The sequence below is a fragment of the Odontesthes bonariensis genome, chromosome 21, assembly GCF_027942865.1.
Source record: "Odontesthes bonariensis isolate fOdoBon6 chromosome 21, fOdoBon6.hap1, whole genome shotgun sequence".
In the NCBI taxonomy this organism is placed as follows: domain Eukaryota; kingdom Metazoa; phylum Chordata; class Actinopteri; order Atheriniformes; family Atherinopsidae; genus Odontesthes; species Odontesthes bonariensis.
Window position 1 is genome coordinate 27,064,889 of NC_134526.1, and position 22,254 is coordinate 27,087,142.

At 42.3% G+C, this 22,254-nt stretch overlaps 1 protein-coding gene and 1 long non-coding RNA gene across 3 annotated transcripts in view; one reads left to right on the forward strand and one right to left on the reverse strand.

Moving 5' to 3' along the window:
- Positions 1-22,254, reverse strand: part of cpt1a2b (carnitine palmitoyltransferase 1A2b) — a 53,223-nt gene that overhangs the window by 14,409 nt on the left and 16,560 nt on the right. For both annotated transcript variants that reach the window (XM_075454933.1, XM_075454934.1), the window contains exons 3-13: positions 20,199-20,338; positions 15,780-15,957; positions 15,192-15,293; positions 14,881-15,018; positions 13,394-13,471; positions 12,961-13,068; positions 12,161-12,248; positions 10,036-10,231; positions 8,197-8,385; positions 6,562-6,667; positions 2,366-2,482 (exon numbers count right to left, since the gene is read on the reverse strand). In XM_075454933.1, the coding sequence (XP_075311048.1) occupies positions 2,366-2,482; positions 6,562-6,667; positions 8,197-8,385; positions 10,036-10,231; positions 12,161-12,248; positions 12,961-13,068; positions 13,394-13,471; positions 14,881-15,018; positions 15,192-15,293; positions 15,780-15,957; positions 20,199-20,338 (1,440 nt within the window). The remainder of the gene's footprint in view (positions 1-2,365; positions 2,483-6,561; positions 6,668-8,196; positions 8,386-10,035; positions 10,232-12,160; positions 12,249-12,960; positions 13,069-13,393; positions 13,472-14,880; positions 15,019-15,191; positions 15,294-15,779; positions 15,958-20,198; positions 20,339-22,254) is intronic.
- On the forward strand, positions 6,568-7,190 carry LOC142372122 (uncharacterized). Its single transcript, XR_012768188.1, has 3 exons — positions 6,568-6,741; positions 6,840-6,885; positions 7,107-7,190. It is a non-coding gene; the product is annotated as an uncharacterized LOC142372122 (long non-coding RNA).

A 22,254-nucleotide genomic window follows, 5' to 3' on the forward strand; every position in this document is an offset into this window, starting at 1 on the left:
AAAGGGCTAGCCTCGTCACTGTACTGAACTGAGTAATTATTTAAACTGATTTTATACCATGATTTCTAACTTTGTGCCACAACCACAGGTCATGACAGTGGTTGTGGTCATATGGACCTTGCACCTGAGGTAACCTTTAAGGTTTAGGGCCACGTTGAGCAAGGAAAAGGTAGACATGGGTTAACATACAGCTCAGGTGCATCTCACAGAAATAGGTTGAGCATTCAGAATTTTGTCCATATTCTGGCTGGTGGCTTCAACTGAAGCTGTCAACTGGTGGCTTCAGTAACGTTTAAAGAAAACATACACCATTTGAGCTTATCAGACAGGTTTCTTGAACGCTGGTGCTATGCCATGGCTGTTTATATAACTGTTAGCAGTTTTATCAACCGCAATTCTTTTTTCTTTTTTTTTTTTTACAGATATCTACCAGCGGTTGAGCGATCGTGAATGACAAATCGTGTCCGCAATGAACGCACACACACAAGTATTTTCAACTCACAAATACGATCTGTCATTGGCGCCGGTACATCAGCTGTGGCGGTTGCTCAGGACAAACTACTTGTGTGTTGAAGAGCGCAAACAGCAGCTCCTTGGCCGGGGTCGCCTTCGTGGCGTAGAATAACTTTTTTGCCACTTGTAGCATATTAGTTTCTTCACGCACAGCGCACAAAAACAAAATATCCATAATGCTCATGAAGTGACCAGACCCACTGGAATAATTTTACACTGAAAGCCCCCTGGGGGGACAGATTGTTTCAGACTGCGGCAGTGAGTCAGACAGGGTGGCAGAATATAATGTGTACTTTTGGAATGCCTCATATCAAAAGACATAATAGCTACACCAAAGACAAAAATCAGGGCCACAGATGTTCCTACTGGTGCCAAAACCGGTTTGGCGACATCAGAATTGCGTCTCTGCTCTTTGCGGATGACGTGGTTCTGTGAGCGTCGTCGGGCCGTGACCTTCAGCTCTCACTGGAGCGGTTCACAGCCGAGTGTGAAGTGGCTGGGATGGGAATCAGCACCTCCAAATCCGAGACCATGGTCATCAGCCGGAAAAGGGTGGAATGCCCTCTCCAGGCTGGGAATGAGATCCTTCCCCAAGTGGAGGAGTTCAAGTATCTCAGTCTTGTTAACGAGTGAGAGACGAATGGAGCGGGAGATTGACAGGCGGTTCGGTGCGGCGTCAGCAGTGATGCGGGCTCTGTTGTGGTAAAGAAGGAGCAGAGCCAGAAGGCAAAGCTCTCAATTTACTGATCAATCTACGTTCCTACCCTCACTTATGGTCACGAGCTGTGGGTAGTGACTGAAAGAATGAGATTGCGAAAACAAGCGGCCGAGATTGACTTCCTCCACAGTCTGGGCTTTCCCTTAGAGATAGGGTGAGAAACTCGGTCATCCGGGAGAAGCTCAGACTGAGCTGCTGCTTCTCCGCATCAAGAAGAGCCAGATGAGATGGCTCGGGCATCTGGTTAGGATGTCTCCTGGACGCCTCCCTGGTGAGGTGTTCCGGGCACGTCCCACTGGGAGGAGGCCCCGGGGAAGACCCAGCACACATTGGAGAGACTATGTCTCTCGGCTGACCTGGGAATGCCTTGAGGTCCCCCCGGAAGAACTGGAGGAAGTGGGACTTCTGGGTTTCTCTGCTCAAGCTGCTGCCCCCGCAACCCGATCCCCGGAGAAGCGGTAGATGATGGATGGATGGAAAATCCAAGACCAAGAACAGACCTTGTCCTTGTTGATAATATGATCCGGTGACACGTTGTGTTCAGTTACCTGCTTTTCAATAAACTCACGGAAACTGTCGACATTGGCTTGGAAGTCTGCCGGCAGTTTCTGACACACCTTTGTCCGTGCTCTGATAGAGAGGCGGTTTCGTTGCATGAAGTGGTAAAACCAGGAAGGCCCGCCTACAAAGTAATGTATATTCATCTCCTTGGCAAGTAACAGGGCGTGGAGATGTAACTGCACCGTTGACAAGCCTCTCCCGGCAGTACAGCTCTGGCCATCTTGCTTTCAGTCCGCGATTAGCTTTCTTTGTTAGCATATAATTGTCACAAGCCTAGAGTGTCCTCTCTCGGCTGTAGATAACAATATTTTCTCCTTGGTTCAGGTCAGTCAGTATGAATTTTACATTTTAAAATATGTTATACAAGTTATATATATTTTGCTATATAACTCACATCAGATTATAAGTCTCAGGACCAGCCAAACTATGAAAAAAAGTGCGACTTATACTCCGGAAAATACGGTAGATACTCAATTAGGACTACTGGTCTCTACAAGGTAAGATTATAACATTAAAGATCCTACTGAGGGTAACAAAAACAGGAAAACACATACATTTGCAGGGTCTTCATACCTCTGATGGAATGTCCCATAAAAGTCTCTGTGGGGGCGGTAGTGAGCACGCCACCTCGCCTTTACAGTGACCATCCTCAGTGTAGCCCAGCTGGAAGGCATCCGTGGCCAAGGTGTACTGGAGAATGACAAGAATGTACATGAAATTTCCCCGTCCACACAAGGTCTGAGTCAACAATGAACCCCTAATGACAGGGGAAAAACAATGCGTGTCAAGATTAAGAAGTGCTCTACGAAAGGGTGTGTGACAGATAAATGCACTGGATTTACCGCCTACTGTCATCTGGCTTTATCTATAAAACCCAACAAAAGTGGATGAATCTTAAAATGTGCTCATCACTTATTTTGAGGGCTCACAGCCATTTGTTTTTTCATATTCCTGAGAAACTGAATTACACAGGTTTCTGACTTGATCTCTTGTTTTGTGTTGGCGAAACGGTTAGTGCAATGATCATGTAAAATCAGAATGATCGAGATCATTTCACCTCCTGGTTGTAAAATCAGAGATCAGTCAATCAGATTAAAGTTGTTTACTCCTATGATAAGCAACTATTTTGAGAGGATTTTGATCAGTGATCGTTGAAGCTCAAACTGTGCACAACTGCAGGGAAGCAGTATTATGTATTAATAGCAGTATTAATATATAACATAGTAACATAGCAGTATTAATATATAACATATATTAAAATCTCTGTATTTTGAGTTTGCCCAATGGAGTTATTTTCTTAGTTTCGGAATATCATGCCTGTGCAATGGAACAGGAAGCAAATGCATCCCCACTCTTCTGTTTGAGGGGGAAAGGTTGAGGTGTAAGTACAAAATATTTTGGCACATGAATAATAATAACACTTTTTTTTTAACAAAACAAACACAAAAAGATCTATTGTATTGCATAAACTCATCAGGCGTAATATTCAAATATGAAATATTTGACAAAAACAGCAGAACGAGGGAGAAGGCGTTGGAAATATTCTATCTTTCTCTGACAGGAAATAAGATGAAACCTCAAAGCCAATCGCTTACAAAATATACAATATGGGTTGTATGTGTTTATAGGTTATTATAACCATACACCAACTGATAATTAAGATTAAGATCCGATTTATTGGTCATGCATACACACGAAATTTGTCCTCCGCTTTCAACCTGGAGTGGTGGGCAGCCATGAAGCACCCGGGGAGCATGGGGGGTACGGTGCCTTGCTCAAGGGCACCTCAGCCGTGACAAGGAGGTGGACTGACACCCCTCCAGCTATCAGTTCGACCAATCTTTTTTTTGAGTGGCGAGTCTTAATCGGACTTCAGACTTAATATAGGCTCTCAGTTTGTGTCTTCGGTTGACTGTGGTGTGGGGTTGACGCACATAGACAAAAGTCTATCCAGAATGCACCGCTCGTGGTGGGAGCTTGTTGCACTAAAGAAAATGAACTTGGAGCATTTACCAGGTGTTGGAAAACTGTATATAGATTTTCATTTTTAGTAAACAACATTTTATAGACAGACATGTAGTGTGTGAACTTTGCTTAGTGTGATACAAAGTAATTCAAGGGAACTGTGAGAAACAGAGTGCTCTGGTCTTCCCATGTAGGAGAATGTGCAACAACTCAACACGTGAGGAAATAGATGTCCCAGTGAAACATTTGTTGCATCTTGCTCACAAGATTGTTTTACGTATGCTGATTGTAACTAAGCTGTGTAATAAAAAGAACTACACGGGGAAAGTCGGATGGAGTCGTTTGAGCACGGGTGAAGGAGTAAGTTCTGTCACTCCGTCCGGCTCCCCTTGCAAGTAAAAATACAATCTTGTGCACTGTGTGTTTTGTTGATCACTGGGGTTGTCTTGAGTGAACTGTGTTCCAACTGGGTTAACTTTTAGACCCAACACAAGGACAGAGCAGGAATATCAGTGGGGCAATTTTCTGTGTTTCACTGAGACATGACTGCAGGAGAACATCCCTAATAGCAGTGCCTGGTCTCAGACTATATGGGCAGACAGAGACAAAGCAGAGATACTGTGCTTGTTAAGAACAGATGGAGTCAGTCTAAACGTTGACGTGTCACTGTAAATGAGAGGATCTGTGTCTGAGACACAGAACTGTTGGATGTGAGTTTAATATTTAGTAACAGAGTCAATCGCTACAGACCTCCAAACTTCATGTGGCTTTCAGATTAATTCAAGAACAGTGCATAGAGAACTTCAAGGAATAGGTTTCCGAGCAGCTGCATCGAAATACATCACCAAGTGCAATGCAAAGCGTCGGATGCAGTGGTGTAAAGCACGCCGCCGGTGGACTCTAGAACGGTGGAGACGCATTCTCTGGAGTGACTAATCACTCTTCTCTATCTGGCAATCTGATGGACGAGTCTGGGTTTGGCAGTTGCCAGGAGAACGGTACTTGCCTTACTGCGTTGTGTCAAGTGTAAAGTTTGGTGGAGGTTGGGTTATGGTGTGGGGTTGTTTTTCAGGAGCTGGGCTAGGACCCGTACTTCCAGTGAAAGGAACTCTGAATGCTTCAGCATACTAAGAGATTTTGAACAATTTCACGCTCCCAACTTTGTGGAAACAGTTTGGGGACGGCCCCTTCCTGCTCAAACATGACTGCGCACCAGTACACAAAGCAAGGTCCATAAAGACATGGATGAGCCAGTTTGTTGTGGAAGAACTTGACTGGCCTGCACAGAGTTCCTGACCTCAACCTGGTAGAACACCTTTGGGATGATAAAGAATTGTGAACCTGTATATAATCAAAATCTGAATACAGACCATGTCAACCTCAGTATCCATTGAAACCTGAGGCGATTGCTGGTGTCTTTGAATCTATGTTGAAAACTGGTGTGATTGTTCCATGTCCAAATTTCCCTGTGAGGACCCCACTCTTCCCTGTGGAAAGGATTAGGGAGGCGGCAACCCACAGAGTGGAGATTTGTGGAGGACCTACAGGCTGTGAATACTGTAGTGCAACCTTGTGCTCCTAGTGTTCCTACTCCGTACACTATTCTTTCGCAGGTTCCTCCCACAGCAAAGTTATTTTCAGTGACTGATTTAGCGAATGCCTTTTTCAATGTCCCTGTGCGTCCAGATAGCAGCCAGTACTGGTTTGCTTTCACCTTTGATGGAAAGCCCTACACTTTCACTCGTCTGTGTCAGGGCTACTGTGACAGCCTAACAACTTTCAGAGCTGCTTTAAAATCTTGCTTTGCACCTTGTGATGATGACAATTGTCTGCGGTGTTGTCACAAATTGCTCAACAGGTAGGGCCCCCATCACAACCTCAAGCCAGGGGACTGGGTGATTGTCCAAGAATTCGGAAGGAAGCATCGGAGATCCAAAAGGTGGCAGGGACCATTCCAAGTGCTCTTGACCACTCACAGCAATTTTAAGGTCGCAGAGCTAGCCTCCTGGATTCACGCAAGCCACTGTAAAAAAGGTCCTTAGTCATTTTGACAACCCTTCCTTATCTGTCCACCAACCACCAGAACCGGGCAGGAGACGCGCAAGAAAGCCAAACGGCTGATTAATGGTCTTTTTGCCTCACCGCTTATAAACATACACACACGCAAAGCAGTGAGAGACATACACATGACTCTCCTTCATGAAGCATTTTAAAACTTAGAACCTTGATGCAGATTCACTGTACTTTGTTAACGGAAACGTACACCACACCTAAATCACCTTTTCCCTTCTCGACTTGAATAGTTTTTTGCACACAAAGTGTTTTTAATACTATACAAGAGAGTAAAGGAAAAGGGAAGTTTGGGAAAAGGTCAACATATGTCATGTTCATTTCACAGTAAACACTGAGAATTATAAAGTTGCAAAGAAGCTGTAACTCCCATTAACTAAACAAGTTTAGAAAAAGTTGGTCAGGGAATCCCTCCTCCAAGTAGAGGAGCTGCCTTCATGCTAGACTTTATCTTAAAGAGACATGAAATCATGTCTGATTGGACCCTGTCAGCAATGGACATGAACTTCCTAATGAGAAAAACATGCTGTTGCTAAATCTTCCCCTCCGATCAAAGAGTCATGTTACATAAGAGCAGCTGCAGCAAGAGCGGAAATAAGAGCACACAGGGTAGCCTATGCTTCTGTTCTCCTTAACCTCTCCCTCTAAATATAGCCACGTCTGACGAAATTAAATCTCACAAACTGTGGTGGATAAATACAAGCAAGCACAAATTCACAAACATAGACACACACCTCCCACAGGTGAGCCACAGTCGGTGCATCTGCCCAGGAGTGCTCTGCATTCAGCCCGCTCTTCCCGTTCTTGTAGATCACAATGGAGAAGGATTTGTCAAACCACCTAAAGGATTGAAGAAAGTGGCAATGAAGAACCAAGAAAACAAAACTTTCTATGGGCAGGGTATGTGGTTTCAGGTTCGTTTAAAATGGATAATAACCGATTTCATCTTTTCAGGTACAGCGTTCCTAAATGAAAACTAAACCCACAGCATCTGTGCAATATTTCATTGCAGTCTATCAGTGTTGTAAAGCTACTGGGGAGGACGAAGAAGAAAAGAAGTAAGTGCTAATGGAATCAAACTGAAAGCAGAACAGACTTCATGAAAGATAAGACTCACACTGGCTGAGCAGACTCATGCAAAAAAAATTCAGACATCCAAAGTGAAACTGTCTACAAACCTTGTGGGGGCATTTAGGGAAATTCTGTAAAAATGAATTCTGTTAAAATCCTGACAGTTTGGGAGTTTTGTGACATCATCCTGTTTGTTTTGCTGTTTTAGGGTAACAGAACAGAGTACCACACGTTCCCAGGGAAGATGAAGGAAAAAGTCCACTCGGAAGCCTAAAAAAATATATATATTCTTTTCCACCTATTCCGCTTTTTTGTTACTAGATAAGGTGACATCTGACAGCCGGTAGGGGAAGTTCTGAGGGGAAGTTATCTGGCTGCTCTGAGTATTTGTGACTAAACACACACACACACTGAATAAATAAGGTCACTTGTGAGGAAATGTAGAGTCACAGCCCCAATGTCATTTCAAGTTATTCATTTTTTTTCCACTGAAAAAAAATGAATAAAAAAAATGGAAAACTCTGAGAAACACAGCTCAGTTTTTGGGGATGAATAAAGGAGTTTCTGTGCAGTAACTACGAGGCAGAAGGCAGTCCTCGACCTGGTTCCAAAGCAGAGACGACGAGGCCGCAAACTTCACCAATCACCTGAGACGATGGATGGAAAATGTTCAAAATCCCGAGGAAAGCTCTTTTCCCAGTGCAGAGGTCAAAAGTTTGTCAAAAGGTCAACAAAATAAGAGAAAAAAATTTGATTTGCAAAACCATCTACAACAGTTCTGCCATCTTCACTACCTTTGTTGAGAGATGCCGCTCCCCCCCTCACGAGCGGCTGAACACGGGCACACAGCTGCTGCGGCCGCCTGCATTCAACTAACTTAACATTGCTTTTATTGATCGAACGGCTACTAAATGTCACATTCTGTGACCATTTTTAGAGACATTCATGTTTTCTATGTATTATTGATAGATGAGCATAAGCAGTCACCTGCACGCAGATTTGATTTATTTTTGATTTTTTTGGAAAAGCACTCAAGGAGTTTCTCAGCGATGCCTTTCGGGTCGTAAAGTGTTAACTTAGTGAACTTTGCGGCATGCCGAGCTTCAAGCAGCTCATCCTGCCACCATGCTGCTGATAGAAAAACAGCTCTGATTATTCAGAAATATTGTCAGCTTTGGTTTTCAAAAAGTCTACGTAAGGCTGATGGTATAAAACAAGAATGCATGTGTGATTACTTCTGGATTCAAAGGCAACCACATAAAAACAAATCCACAGAAGTCAAAATCGATCTTGTTTACCGATCATAACATTTTCCATGGAGCAGGGACTTGGCATAGCGGTCCAAGTTTCCTGCGGGATCATCGCCCCTCATGCCCTGCTCCTCATCATCCAAGGTGACAAAGAAAGCAGCTCTGTCGATGATGTCCAGCGACCGTTTGTTGAGACCAGAGCTGAAATACCGCTTCCTCATCTGGGACCAAGGAACCCTGAGAGAGGCAAGAATACTGACATAGTTAAACTCGTGTGGGTCACAGTACGGCATTTTTTTTCACCCAAGATGTGCAGTCTCAGACATGTGGAGTAGCCCTAAACATTTAAAAAGTATAGAAATGTCAGGACTGGGAAATCTGCTGATGATATCAAAGATTCATTTGGAATTTCTCAACAAGGAGTTGTTGTGTGGCTGGTTTCAACTTTTCAGAAGTTTCAAATTCAAACCCAAATCCACTTTATTTATCCCCAAAGGGGAAATTAAAAGACACAGAGAGAATCGCACATGAGACAACATCTGGTGAAGAATGTTTGCTAGGGAGCGAAGCCGAGCTGGTGCTGTCAACTTGAACTGGATGTAGCAAAGTTCACAGCAGCCATGTTCTTCAGGCCCTGCTTCAAGTGGAGCTTCCACTTTGAAAAGGGTGCAGGAAGTGGGGATCATGAGCTTCACATGATTTGAAAGATAGGTTTCTGTTTTTATGACCATAGAAAGGGAACGAACTGAAATAAACAACGTGAGAGGGATTCTGTGTCCATTGTAACATTAGCATGGAACTTTTGGCTGGCTCACAACTTTCCTTGATCCTGGTATTTGTCCTGCCCACTACACACATGGAGTCAGTGTTGGCATACATCTCCTTCTGTGTGGACAGCATTCCCACAAAAAGCCAGTAATCTTATAAAATAAACAAATAAATCCTGAGTGACTAAAGAACCGAAGTGTCTACTGAATAAGAAAAAGAGGACTTTCTTTACTTGCTCTGGATGGAAAAACATTTTAAAAATAGGTCAACATGGAGGTTAAGTTCCCATAAAAAACATGCCAAGCAAAAACATTAGGGCAGATATTATCACTGGGAAAATGCTTTCCCATTAGGCCTGTTTAATGAAGGCACCAGTTGGCTTTTTCAAATATTTCATCATAAAATCCCGACATCAGCTTCCATGAGGCCGGATGTGTGCTACTGTAGAAACTAAGCTGTGAACTTTGCTACAATCAGCTCTGGGCTGAGCTGACCTGCTGTAACACAAATCAAAATTCTCCCTTGGAAAAGGGATATGCCTTTCACTGTAGAGCTGACAGATGTGCAACAATGGGTCGCCTGTGTTTTCTGATCATCAACCTAAACATTTTGGCTCCTAAAATCCTTCCCCAACTCGTCATTCTCCATTTCAAGTTTCAATGCTTCATCCTGTCGCAGGGCCACATCTCATTGAATCCTGACATTTTTTATTTTTTTTTAAACGCTTCCTTTCAATTCACTTCCATTTCTTCCATTTCCTTTTGGAGTTGTCTTTGCGGCTACTCTCTGGCCTCGTTAGTGATTACCAATATAATCACGCTTTTTTTTGCAACGCTCAGAAATGAAAACTTCAATTTGACCTAAAGGGAGATCTGCAGGATTAAAGATACTGCAAGTAACTTGTCATTTTCTGGGTTATTTGGAGTTAAAATCCTCTGTGTATGTAGATTTCATCATATGCGACAGTTCCAAAAAGGTCCACCACATGCTCACACAAAAAAAAATTCTTACTTCGAGTCATACTTCCCTTAATATGTAAACATATTTAAATAGTTTACCAAAAAAAAAAGAAAAAAAACTCCAGAAGAAGAAGAAGGAAAAAGAGGCCACTGTGGGTACCTGTCTCCAGCAGTGAGCGCCCCAAGTTTTTCTTCTCCAGGAAACGGGAGTGAAGTGTCATCCAGGATCCTCTGGATCTGGGATTCAATCTCTCTGGGAGACAGCAGCCGGCCTGCCTGGTACACCCACAGGCGGAAATAGCGCCCCCTGTGGTACACTGCCACAAACTCGCTGTCCTGCCAGTGCTGGAGCACATCTGTGAGGGAGAATCATTCCAAGAGCTCATCACCCCTTTCTCTAATCGGCTGTAACAATACGTCTCAGGGAGTCAGCAGATCCACCATATTTGTGTAGTTCTCTTTTTTCGCGGTTCAACAATCATCTCTGTGCAATGTCTAATGAACATAACGGTGCATCACTGACACCACCAACAGTCATGTGAGACGGAAAAGACACTCTCTTTCAGTTGTAAGGTTTAAAGCATCAGGATATAATAAAATGATGAAAGTCTTCTGGTCCTTATCAGACTGCAAAATCAACGGCACATGACATTCTACACAATGTTATTATCTATTTCACAAATATTGAACAAAAATACAGAAAAAGTGTGCGAGCACCTTTATAAAACGTGTGTAATAAACGCCACATCGATTCCGACTGGATTCAAAGATCGATTACACCCTCTGAAGCATCTTTGTGAGAGATGTGTCAGCAGAGAGGAACTCATATGTAACCCAAAACTTAAAAATTTGGAACTATTTTCTTTACCAAAAATATTAAAGATTTCCTTAACATTTTCTCATAAAATATGTGAGTGAGCACTTTATCATATACAAAAGTGCTTTAAATGACGTCTGAAGGTTCATGCTCATATCCACATATACCTTATAACAGCGGTCCCCAACCGTTTTTACGCCACAGACCGGTTTAATGTCAGACAGGTGTGCCGGATAAATACAACAAAGTAAAATGATACGACCAACAAAAAACTGTGGTATTTTGTAAATATAATTATAAACGTGAATCCACTGTGTACTTCTATGTAACTTTTCGTTTTGAAGGCTTCATTGCCTCATTGGAGAGTCGGTCGCCGCATTTTATGCAGAGCAGGCTTGGTGCGTGGGAATCACCGGTCACGATAAATCCATATTTTAAGTAGGTCTCCTGGTGTTGTCTGATAAATGCAGCTTTCTTTTTCTTAGTGGTCATAGGCTCTTCTTCTGTCTCCTCACTGGGCCTTTTCCCCTTTGCAAAGAAACTTTTCAAAGATGTCTGTTTTTTGCTCATTTTGTGTGGGTTTAAAATTAGCGTATCACGTGACTGAGACAAGCATCTCGACACGTGTCAAGAGTAAGTCATAGACGGATGTAACGGAGAGAATTCAGTTATTTTTCAAAATAAAACATTGTTAAGACTCGGATAATAAATAAAACGGAAATAATGTAAGTTATTTATTCTTTCTGTGCGGCCCGGTACCAAACGACCGGTCCGTGGCGACCGCTGCCTTATAAGGTTCAGCAAAAATGAAGCTTTGATATTTACAAAAAAGCCCACTGACTGGTTTAAACATGTTTTTATCTTGTTACATTTGGTCCACAGAGTATTTAAACCCACCGGTGTTAAATCAGACAGAGTAACGCTGAAACCTTTTCACATACTGAAGATACAGAACTAAAACATCCGTTTCACCCTTTCCCGCCAGCTTTCCTTCCTGCTTTAGCAACAAAAACTGCGCTGGTTCCGTTTTACAATTAGGCGCACAGTCAGAAAACCTGAAATGTGTCAAGCTGATAACCAGCGTTGTTCTCAAATAAACCAAATCACTTAAATATAGCCTTGAGATTTTGAACCTGCTGTGTAGTACAGGCAGTAAAGGATCAGATGTTTTTTTTAATGTCCTAATATGTAGGGTGAAGGGTGTACCTTCTGTTTCAGATAACTGGATATGTGGAAAAACTAAGTCTGACAATAGTCATCAAAAGGTGTGCCTCAGTTTTATCAGTTGGCATTTTGCCTTTATTGTAGAGAAGAGTAGAGACAGATAAACACTGTGGCAAATGTCCTGTGAACTGACATCAGGCCAAGGTTCAGGCCAACTGCTGAATACCCTCGCGTTTAACAAACTTGTGATACAACAGTGAAAGCGAAGTATGTGCGGCTGGATGTTTGTGTGCGTGTTTATTACCAGTCTCGGCTCCTGGTGTCCGTGTTGTGTTGAACATCCTCTCACACTGAGCCGCACACAGAGGGATGACGGTACCTGGAACACGAGTCTGACACACACACACACACACACACACACAAAACTGTGTAAATCCTCATCTATTAATGTCTTCAATGCTGCTTTCGTTCAGCAACGTTTTATTTCCAGAGGGGAAACTTGCACCTTTACAAGTGAAGAAGCTGATCTTTAAGGCCTCTGGGACACGAGAGTGTTGAGGGAATCAATATGGATGCGTAAGATTGAAAGAAAAATAGCTATAGATCATGTTTCGGGAAATCTAACCCGGAATGTAGGAATATTTTTTGACATGTCTTAAAAATGGAGAAACACATTAGTGTAGTCACTAACACTATTTTTAATAGAGACCTCTCTTTTTGCCTGCCGGCCAAGATTTTATTTTCTTCTGCAGGAGAAAATAGTTCAATCCACACCTCAGCGATTGTGGTGAGAAAAAAGACCTAGGACAAGGCAAGATCTAAACATTTATACCTGAGGATGGGGCTTCGATCTTTGGGTGCCTTTTGGCCTATTGTTTGACCGTTACCTTACCACACCCCCTGAGGGAGTTGTCTCACACTCGGAAAAGAATGCAAATGGTTAAAACCAATTGATGTGCAGACATTGAATTTACCATTACAAGTTATTTACTTTACCCAACTGTACAGCACTGTGGTCAGAGCTGTTGCTTTAATTGTGCTCTTTAAATAAACTGGACCCTGATCTTTAGTTTCTTTTATCTGCAAAAATGTGGAACGTCTCACCGGTGTGAGCTCTTCCCTGTTGACTTTGCGGCGGTACAGCAGCAGGGCAGTGATGGTGTTTCCTGCTCTGGCTGCCTGCACTGCGGTCGGAGTCACATACAAAAAGTCCTGGAGAGAACACACACACACATACATACAGATCAAAATTAAAGCACAATTAAGAGTGTAAACACAAGCATCAAACCAAATGTTCCGCAAATGTCACATTCAATTGTAAACATTGAAATACGTGAAGAGCAGGCAGAGGTTTAAGCCAAGTTTTTCAAGCCTAAAACAACTGGGAGGAGGAAATGAGGACAATGAGGAGGAAAAGGGAAACCCCTCCCTCTTTCACTTGGCTTAATGTAATTTCAAAACTTTTAAGCTGTAAAAGAAAACTTTCAACCGAGACAACATCTGTGGAACATAGCACTGAGATGAAGCACGAGATTACCATGCCATAGTAGTTACTGTTGACCATTATCGGACCACGACTTCTCAGATAGATGTACTCCTCCCACCAGTCGCTGACCTGGAACCAAAACAGGAAAAAATGTTTGTTCTTTTATTCATTCACAAACCATAGCATGCATAGAAGCATACAGCATCTCGGCATCTTTGGGTCAGATATTGCAGAACCTCAACATCAATTATCACAGTTACGCAGACGATACACAACTTTATGTGTCTCTGTCACCAGACGACTGCAGCCCAGCAGACGTACTGTGTCAGTGTCTGGAGGAAATAAACCCCTGGATGAGAGAGAATTTTCAACAATTAAATGAAGACAAAACTGAGATCATTCTGTTTGGCAGCAAAGAGAAGAGGGTCAGCATTGGTAAATATCTTGAGACTCAGGTCCTTACAATCACTGACTCATCCAGAACGCTGCTGCTAGAGTTTTAACCAGGACTAAGAGATCTGAACACATCACACCAGTTTTAAAATCTTTACACTTTCTTCCAGTCAGTCACAGAATAGATTTTAAAAAGCCTGCTGATGGTTTACAAATCCCAAAACGGTTTAGGCCCAAAATACATCTGTGATATGTTCAGAGAATATCATTGATCTAGCAGAGCTCTTAGATCCAAGGACCCAGGTCAGCTGGTCCAGTCCAGAGTCCAGACTAAACATGAACAAGCAGCATTTAGCTGTTATGCTGCAAAAGTGTGGAACAAACTGCCAGTGGAGATTAAACTTTCACCAAATGTAGACATTTTTAAATCCAGGTTAAAAAGATTTCTTTTCTCATGTGTCTATGCATGAAATCTGCACGCTATCTTTTAACTTATCTAGACTGTTGCTTGTTTTTAATTATTTTAATTATTTTATTTGTTTCTCTTTATATTCTTTTATGTATTTTAATGCTTCTTCCCATCCACGCTGCAATGCTTTTATTTTATGTAAAGCACTTTGAATTGTTTTGTACATGAAATGTGCTATACAAATAAATTTGATTTTACATACAAGTGGGTGAGGGGGCTATAAAAACAGTTATTTTACCGGCCATCTTTCCTTCTTCGACACTCTGCCTCTCGAAGGTGCTCTTTTTATACCCATTATCATACCAATGTGATGGAGATCTTTCAATAATGCAAAGAAAGAACGTAACAGTCACTCTTGGTGTGGCCCGACACTTGAATACAAACTTTAATCGTGAAAGCGAAGCAACGACATTTGAGCTCCTTCATTATGCACTGATGTTAGGAGCACCGGTGCTGCCAATGGAAAAATGTCAGTATGGAGCCCTGGAAGTGCTTTGATTTTTAGCCCCCTTGTTCATACACAGCAAGCTACAAGTTGCAGGCAATTAGGCGCACCCTCTTGAGCTGCAGATGGTCCCAGATACCTGGCCTGCGAGGAAAACAACCACCAACTCTACTTCTCTTCTGTGTGAGAGTGTAGATGTGTACTTGCTTTTGTGTGAATGAATACACATACATAGTTAGTGGCCCAGAGAGCTTTAAGTTTCAGGTAGCGTTGGAGGCGGTTCCCCAGGCTCGACTCGAACTCAACGGCCAGGTCAGTCATCCGTTGAAACTGTGCATCAGTCTGCAGAGGCCGCACAGACTCCAAGTACTGCAAGACATGGACAGTCAAAGTCTGCTTATGTGGTTTTGGGTTGTTAATTCACTAAGTAGTCAATATCAACGTGTGAAAAGGTTATTTGTAATCATAATCCAATGACGAATGCAGAAATAAAAGCCACTATGCAGATGTGTGTGTGTGTGTGTGTGTGTGTCTTTTCTCACCCTGCTCAGAGTTTCTTTAATGGCAGGAACAGGCAGGTGAGGAAGAGACGTTTGATAACTATACAGCAAAGGCTTCCGGCTTGAAAATAACCTCATCAGAGTCTGAGTGAAGCAGAGGGTGAGAGATTTAATAAACATTTTAAAATATCAGATGGTGTGATAATGTGCCCTAAAAAATATACATATATATATATATATTTACACATACACACACATAGATATACACTTACACATATGTACGTATATATAATGAAACTGACTTCTGCTGCACTCATCAGACATCTATTTATTGTGAATACAAGTTCAAAATCAGACTTTTTTAAATTTTATTTTAAACATTTTTTTCAAAGTAACAAATATTATGGTCTAGATGTGGCTCAATACCCTGCAACCCTGAATAGGATTATGGAAAATAGTTGGATGGAAGGTGTGATAATGTTGAAATTTCAACAGAATTTATTTCAAATATAAAAAAGGTCCCGAGGGGGCAGTCCCAGAGTAATTCTGTTACAAGTCAACACAAGCCAATAAAGCAACAAAAAGCGGCCACTAGAGGGAGACATGATACCAAACGGAAACATGTCTTACCACCCAGACTTTAGTGGTGTTGGAAATTCTCCCATGCTGCTCGAACATCCATTGGTGGTAGGAGAGCAGCAGCTTCAGGCAGAACCTGAGAGCGAGGATCAGGGAGAGCCACAGCAGAGTGCTGAACACCAGCGCTGACACCATGGTTTGACCCTGGGCACTGAGAGACACGTGGAGACTAAACAGAAAGAGGGGAACGTCATTATGGAAAACACATTAAACTAAAAGTAAAAGCAAACGTTTCCTACTGTGAAATCCTTTGACAAACTAAGTAATTTGATTGTTAAACTAGGGAACTGGAAGAGAATTCAGCCTAAAACAGAATTAATTATTGGCTGTGTTTTAGTGTCAACTGTCACTTTCAGAAAACTAGGAAAATAGGTGAACAGTGGGAAAGTACAACAGCAACATCTGCTGGGCAAACGACGAAGTCATCTTTAGACATCTTTAAAATCATGCAATGGAGAAAAAAGGATATTTATGGATAAAGAAACTGAGGTATATGTTGAGGATAGATACAAGATACAACAATACGAGGCTATATTCAAAATAAACTGAAAACAATAAATGTGTGCAATAAAATCAATAATAACAGATAAATAATCTGTATTTTATGCCTACGTTACATTCATCCGTCATGACATTGAGACTTCTGAAAGGTGACATGAACAAACACTAATCATCTCGTTACAACGGCACATGGCAGTGGGTGGGATACATTAGGCTTCGAGTGAACATTCTGTTCGGATACATGATGTGCTGGAATCTGAAATAGATGAAAAATAGGCAAACACAGGTAAGCGACTTTGACAAGGGTTGGGATCCAATCCACTTCAGTCGCAGAGCTGGCCTGCTCTGATGAGTCTGGTTTTATTTTGTACAATGTGGACGGCCGGGTCCATGAGCATTGCTTATCTGGAGAAGACGTGGCAATAGGACGCTCTATGGGGCGAAGGCAAACCAAAGCAGAAGGGTCATCTTTTTGGCAACGTTCTGCTGAGATATCTTGGGTTCTGCCATTTATGTGGAGGTTACTTTGACAAATACCTTCTATCTAAATACTGTCGCAGAGCAAGTATAGCCCAACAATATCTCAACACCACACTGCTACTTCAACCGCTGTTTTATGATTAGTATGACTCCCCTTTGCTTTGTATTATTTGTCAGTATACTGTTTATTTACCATTTTTTCTCACAACCGTTATAGTGATGCAACGGTGGTTGTGAGTGCATGACACAATCCCTCACTGACAGAGACACTGTCTGTGTAAGAGCTAGAATACTATTACAGGGAGTCCGGTCCCAGGATTATCTTAGGTTAAACAGGGGACAGCTTTCAGACGACCTACAATCTCCAGAGCACAACATAAGGGAGACAATGAACCCCGCAGAGTCTGTTTAAGCTCTGCTTGGAAAAAAAAAAAAAAAAAAAAAAAAGTAATCAGCCCCTTTCTGAAAAGTTGAAAAATGTTCAACTGGAAGCTCTTAAAGTGGTCGCTCAAAAATCCAGGGTGCTTTAAATAAAACTCCAAGTGTACTTCCTTCCGTCTGAGTTTTTACACTTTCCTCATTAGGAAGAACTAAGAGAAGACGCTGGAGCTCAGAGAGAGAAAGACATTACGCAGAAACCAACCCTTTTGTTAGTAGCAGACTTGATCTGATGGCGCGATGGAAATAACCGGAGCAAACAACGACGAGCACAATCAGAGAAAAGATGAAAAATGTCAAAAGTTTGGGACCATTTCAAACAAACTAAAACCGAAAATACTGTAGAGTACTTTGTGTGTATTGTAAAATCAAATTAGCTTATCCCGATAGCACAAAGTCAGCGCATCCCAGCAGAAAGCAACCAGTAACACATCCACTCCATAGAGCAGAACAGACAAGGTAATATTTTGTGTTAGCATTTTAATGTAGCTAAATCAGTAGGTTTGCTAGCTGCGAGATGGATGGACTAGAGACATATCAAGTTACTTGAATAATCAATGGAATCACCAATAGAATATATTCAAGTACCAAAATATTAGTTTCCTGCAGCCCTAATAGAGCCCCCCTTCACTACTTCCAGGACTTTTAAAAATCGACTTATTTATTCCATTTCATTAAAAAAAACGGGTCTGTATGAAGTTCTTTTGAGTACTGCTTATGATTAGGAGCTCTAAAAACAATCCTGGTTTCAGGTGTGGCAATATTGATGATGATCCACTTTTTTTTTGTAGGTTTGAGCCGTTTTAGGCTGCGGCTACACGGAAACGTTTTTCACTGTAAACGATACTTTTTCTTATCGTTTCGCTGTCGCGGCCACACGGAGCCGGCGTTCCCACTACCCCAAAACGATAGTTTTTGAAAACGGGTTCCAGAGTGGGAAAGTTTGAAAACGGCCTCGTTTCGTTTCCATTGTTACAGCTAAAACGTTTTTGCGTCAGTCACACGTTGACGCTGGGAGCCAATTTTAACACTTCTCTATTGTCTCACAGCGTGGCGTGACACAGTGGCGTGTGTACTGCATCGTTTCATCGTTTTCGTCTGGACAGCAGCGCGTTTCCGTGTGGTCGCAAGAATTTTCGAACCCGTTTTCAAAAAAAACCTCGTTTCGTTTTCGTGTAGCCGTAGCCTTAGATTGGTCACATCGCTCAGAGTAGATTTTAGCTTCAGCTTACTTTTGATTCTCCAAACAGGAAGCACTCTCTGAGCACTGTTTGCACCAACTATTAATAAGTACTTCACACAGCTTCAATTATCCCTTTCAAGGAATTTGATACAGACTAATACCACAGCAGAGGGACCTCTCATTAACCCTCAGAAGGCTACAGGAGTCAATGTTATAATGAGCCAGGGCTGTTTTGGCAAGAAAAAATAATCAAATTTAAAAGTAAGGACTGATCGGGGTGGAGAATATGACAGGTGTGTGTGACTAGAAAGTCAACAGTGAGTCAGGTGTGTTGTAAGTATGTAAAGCTACAGTTAGTGAATGAACTGATGGGGAAGTAGGGGAGAGTTCAAACTCCTGTACCACACCCACCCTGCTACATACTGACTCATCAGCTTTACATACCAAGAGTCTCACTATGTCTGCTTTGATCTGTCAAATTCCAGTCCTCCTTGAAGGTGGAGCTGTCACTCTCTGCTGGAAGCACTTTAACTTATAGGCAAATAAATCAAATTTTTAAATGAATTACCAATGCTAATTGTGGACAAAAAGCATAGTGATGAAGAACTTGTGATTTTAGTCCCTTTCACACTGAGGAAGAACCCACGTTTAATTTGTGAATTTAGTGTGTCCGCTGTTCCTTTCACACTGACGATCCGGGCTGGGGTGTCAACTCGATTCGCCATTCGACCCACGTTGGACCCTAGTCTTTTTGCCGAGCCGAATTTGATGTAAAAAGCAATTGACGCGGGATGGACGTGGGCATGGCGTGACGTGAGGAGTTTAAAAGACAGGATGGACAGCTGATCAGAACAACAGCGACAGGTGAGGACAAGTTTCACTTCAAGTTCTACTCTGCAAGTTCGAAACATTTTGCAAGATGGCCAACTGGGGAGACGTGGTTCCAGTGGTTGTCGAAAGTTTGTTACCTTGCGCCTCACATGTGGCTCAACAAGTTCCACAACAAAGCCGAAGGTTTGCCGCGACATCCGAAAATGCTTTCTCCACTCGTCGTCGTCAAAACTGTTCAGAGTATTGGACCAAAACACCAACCCTTGTGGTCTTGCCATCTTCCACACTCTTCTTGCAGACACATGTGTGTTCAGAGCCATGACAGCTAAACGTCTTCGTCGATTGCGTCGACGCTGTTCGCGTTCTTCTGCTTCAAATTGTCGATGGATTTCCTCAACTTGGACATTATAGTGCTCTTGTATTCTCCGCATATGTTCTTCAGCGGCATCCCACGTTGTGACCATCCACACCCCGTAAAATAACATCTCCATGAACTGCATATACACTTGCGTGACCCAACAAACAGCCAGCAACAAAAACAAGGTTGGTTTGAAAAATTTGATGCAGACAGGTCTATTTAAGCCTACCTCCGACGCATGGGTTGTGCCTACGTCATTGTACACGCCAAGCATTTTATGTGTTTCGTGTGACGCTCTGCCACTAGGCAACGCCCCCGGAACTCGGCTTCAGGCGGCACGGATCACCTAATACGCCAAGTTTTCACATTGCTCGACGCGGGATGAAGTGGCAATTTGGACCCGCGATGGTAGCGGATCTCAGGGTGAAAACAGCTACTGTAGATGTTATGAATGCTTATATGCGAGAAAAGCAGGCAGCACTGTACCTCACAGTATCAGCAACTTAAAAGAATAAACTGAAAAAATAGATAGATGGAAAATAGGGACATATTCCTTTTTGCATCAAGTCCTCCTGCCAAAAGGTTAAAACCCACTCATCGTCTCTGAGTGTCTGTGTACCTTAGTGGAAGGTGCTGCTGTATCTTGGCAATGAGCCCCATGCTAGGATCCGACTGCATGTATATGGTGGCCAGGATTCCTATGGCAACAAAGACCCACGAGGAGGGGCTGGCAGGGTACACCCCCTTAATCACCCTGTTCTGTAACCACAGAAGAAGAAAAGAATTCAGTGGGGTTTTTCTTTTTAGGAACAAGTGTGGTTAATAGTGGAGTCCAGCATAAACACATTGACATTCCCTTTAATGTTCCAAAAATATCATTCAGATTCTGGAGCAACCTAATCCCACACACTTGCAGGTATGTCACTCTGAGTTAGTTCCTCAAACCCAAATTATTCAGTTGTAACAAGTGTGGCATTTCATCAAATACATTCTCTGCACATTCCTCCTAAGCTGAACACTGTTACTGCTGGAATATTGACAAGAAAAAAACAAAAACTCTGGGTTTAAATACTAGCTTGCACGCCAGTTATTTGACTTTATTCCAAATAAAACCATTTTCAGAGTATGGTATAAATATGAGATGTATATGGTTTACTCTATCACCATTTCTGTGAACATGCAGCATACACCCCTCAAAATAACTGCTATGTGTTTGCAATCCTCAAAACCTTTAATGAACTATACAGGGCATAATAGTTTGATTAAGGTGCACAGAAGTCTATAAAGGTGTATAGAAGTCTACATAATGGAAAAAGGATGGGAAAACTAACTACACAAATCTCAATTTGATTAACAGTTATTCTAAATATGCTGATATTTTGGGAGAGGCGATCAGAGAGTGGCAGTGTTATACATAATACGGTTGTAATCAAGTTCATATCTGAATATTTCTATCAATGTAAATGTAACCGCTGTTTTGTAATTTATTTGAAGCAACTCGAGTACAGCTGCTGTGTTGGTCTCGGGGTGGGGTTTCTTTTGTCTCCTGTCCCCGGCTTCTGTCGCCACGCCTGTACCCCGTTCCTAAATCAGCACACCTGCATCCACTTACCTGAATACTGTACAAAGCACTCAAGTTCAAACATTTTTTCAACTTCCTTGTTTTGAAGTCTTGATTAGCCTTTGATTTCTGTCACCTGTTAAATGACTGACTCTCTTGATGTGACCTTCTGGACTCGGCCGAATTGTTTGTTTGTGATGCAGCATCAGTAACATCTCTGCTTCTTCTGTCGACCAATTCCAGGGGACTCGTTTTTAATTCAAAGAAAGCAGCTATGTAGTTTGCTACAGACATTTAAGAAACTCATTACGGCGCAAAATAACAAGGAGGCATAACGTTTGAAGTGCACATTAACACCTGCAACTTTGTCTCCTCAGCAGTGCAAGTAATAAGAGGGACCAAAAAGAAAATTGACCATCACTTTTTTTTTTTTTTACATTTACAATTTTGATGTCAATTTTGAAATGTAAAAAAAATCAATTCCACTTCAAACAAGCACTGGGGCTTTTCTGTATGAGCAGTGACGTCAGATCACCTTCAGACAGATGGCAGAGATCTGCTACGAGGACATCAAATCAATGTAAAAGTGTTGCATCATCGATTTGGCAAGTTTTATGCCTGATGCAACCCTCACCATTTATCCGGGTTTGGGACCAGCATGAAAAATACACTAGCTCGTGCTCTCCAGTGGCTTGGAGTGACCCGGAGAGAACCCACGTATACACAGGGAGAACATGCAAAGTGCACACAGAGTTCCCCAACCGGGAATTGAACCTGGAACCCTCTGGCTGTGAGGTGCTAACCACCACACCACCGTGCAGCCATTTAGTCAAATCACCTAGGAACTATAAATGAAGTCACCCTGTATACCACAGAATGAACAACAGCAATTGCTCAGTTTATCTGCAGAGACCTTCCTCCATATGGCATGGGGGAAAAAAAACAAACAAAAAAAAAAAACAGGTATTTTTTTAAGGTTCCCAATTTTCCTGTATGAAGTTTTCAGTGGGTTTATCTAATTTATACAGACACTTTATTATTTCTTCCAAGCCAAGTTGTTGAGCAGGGAGTGCCAAACGTAGGGGGCATAGTTTGAATCCCAGCTCGGGGCTTC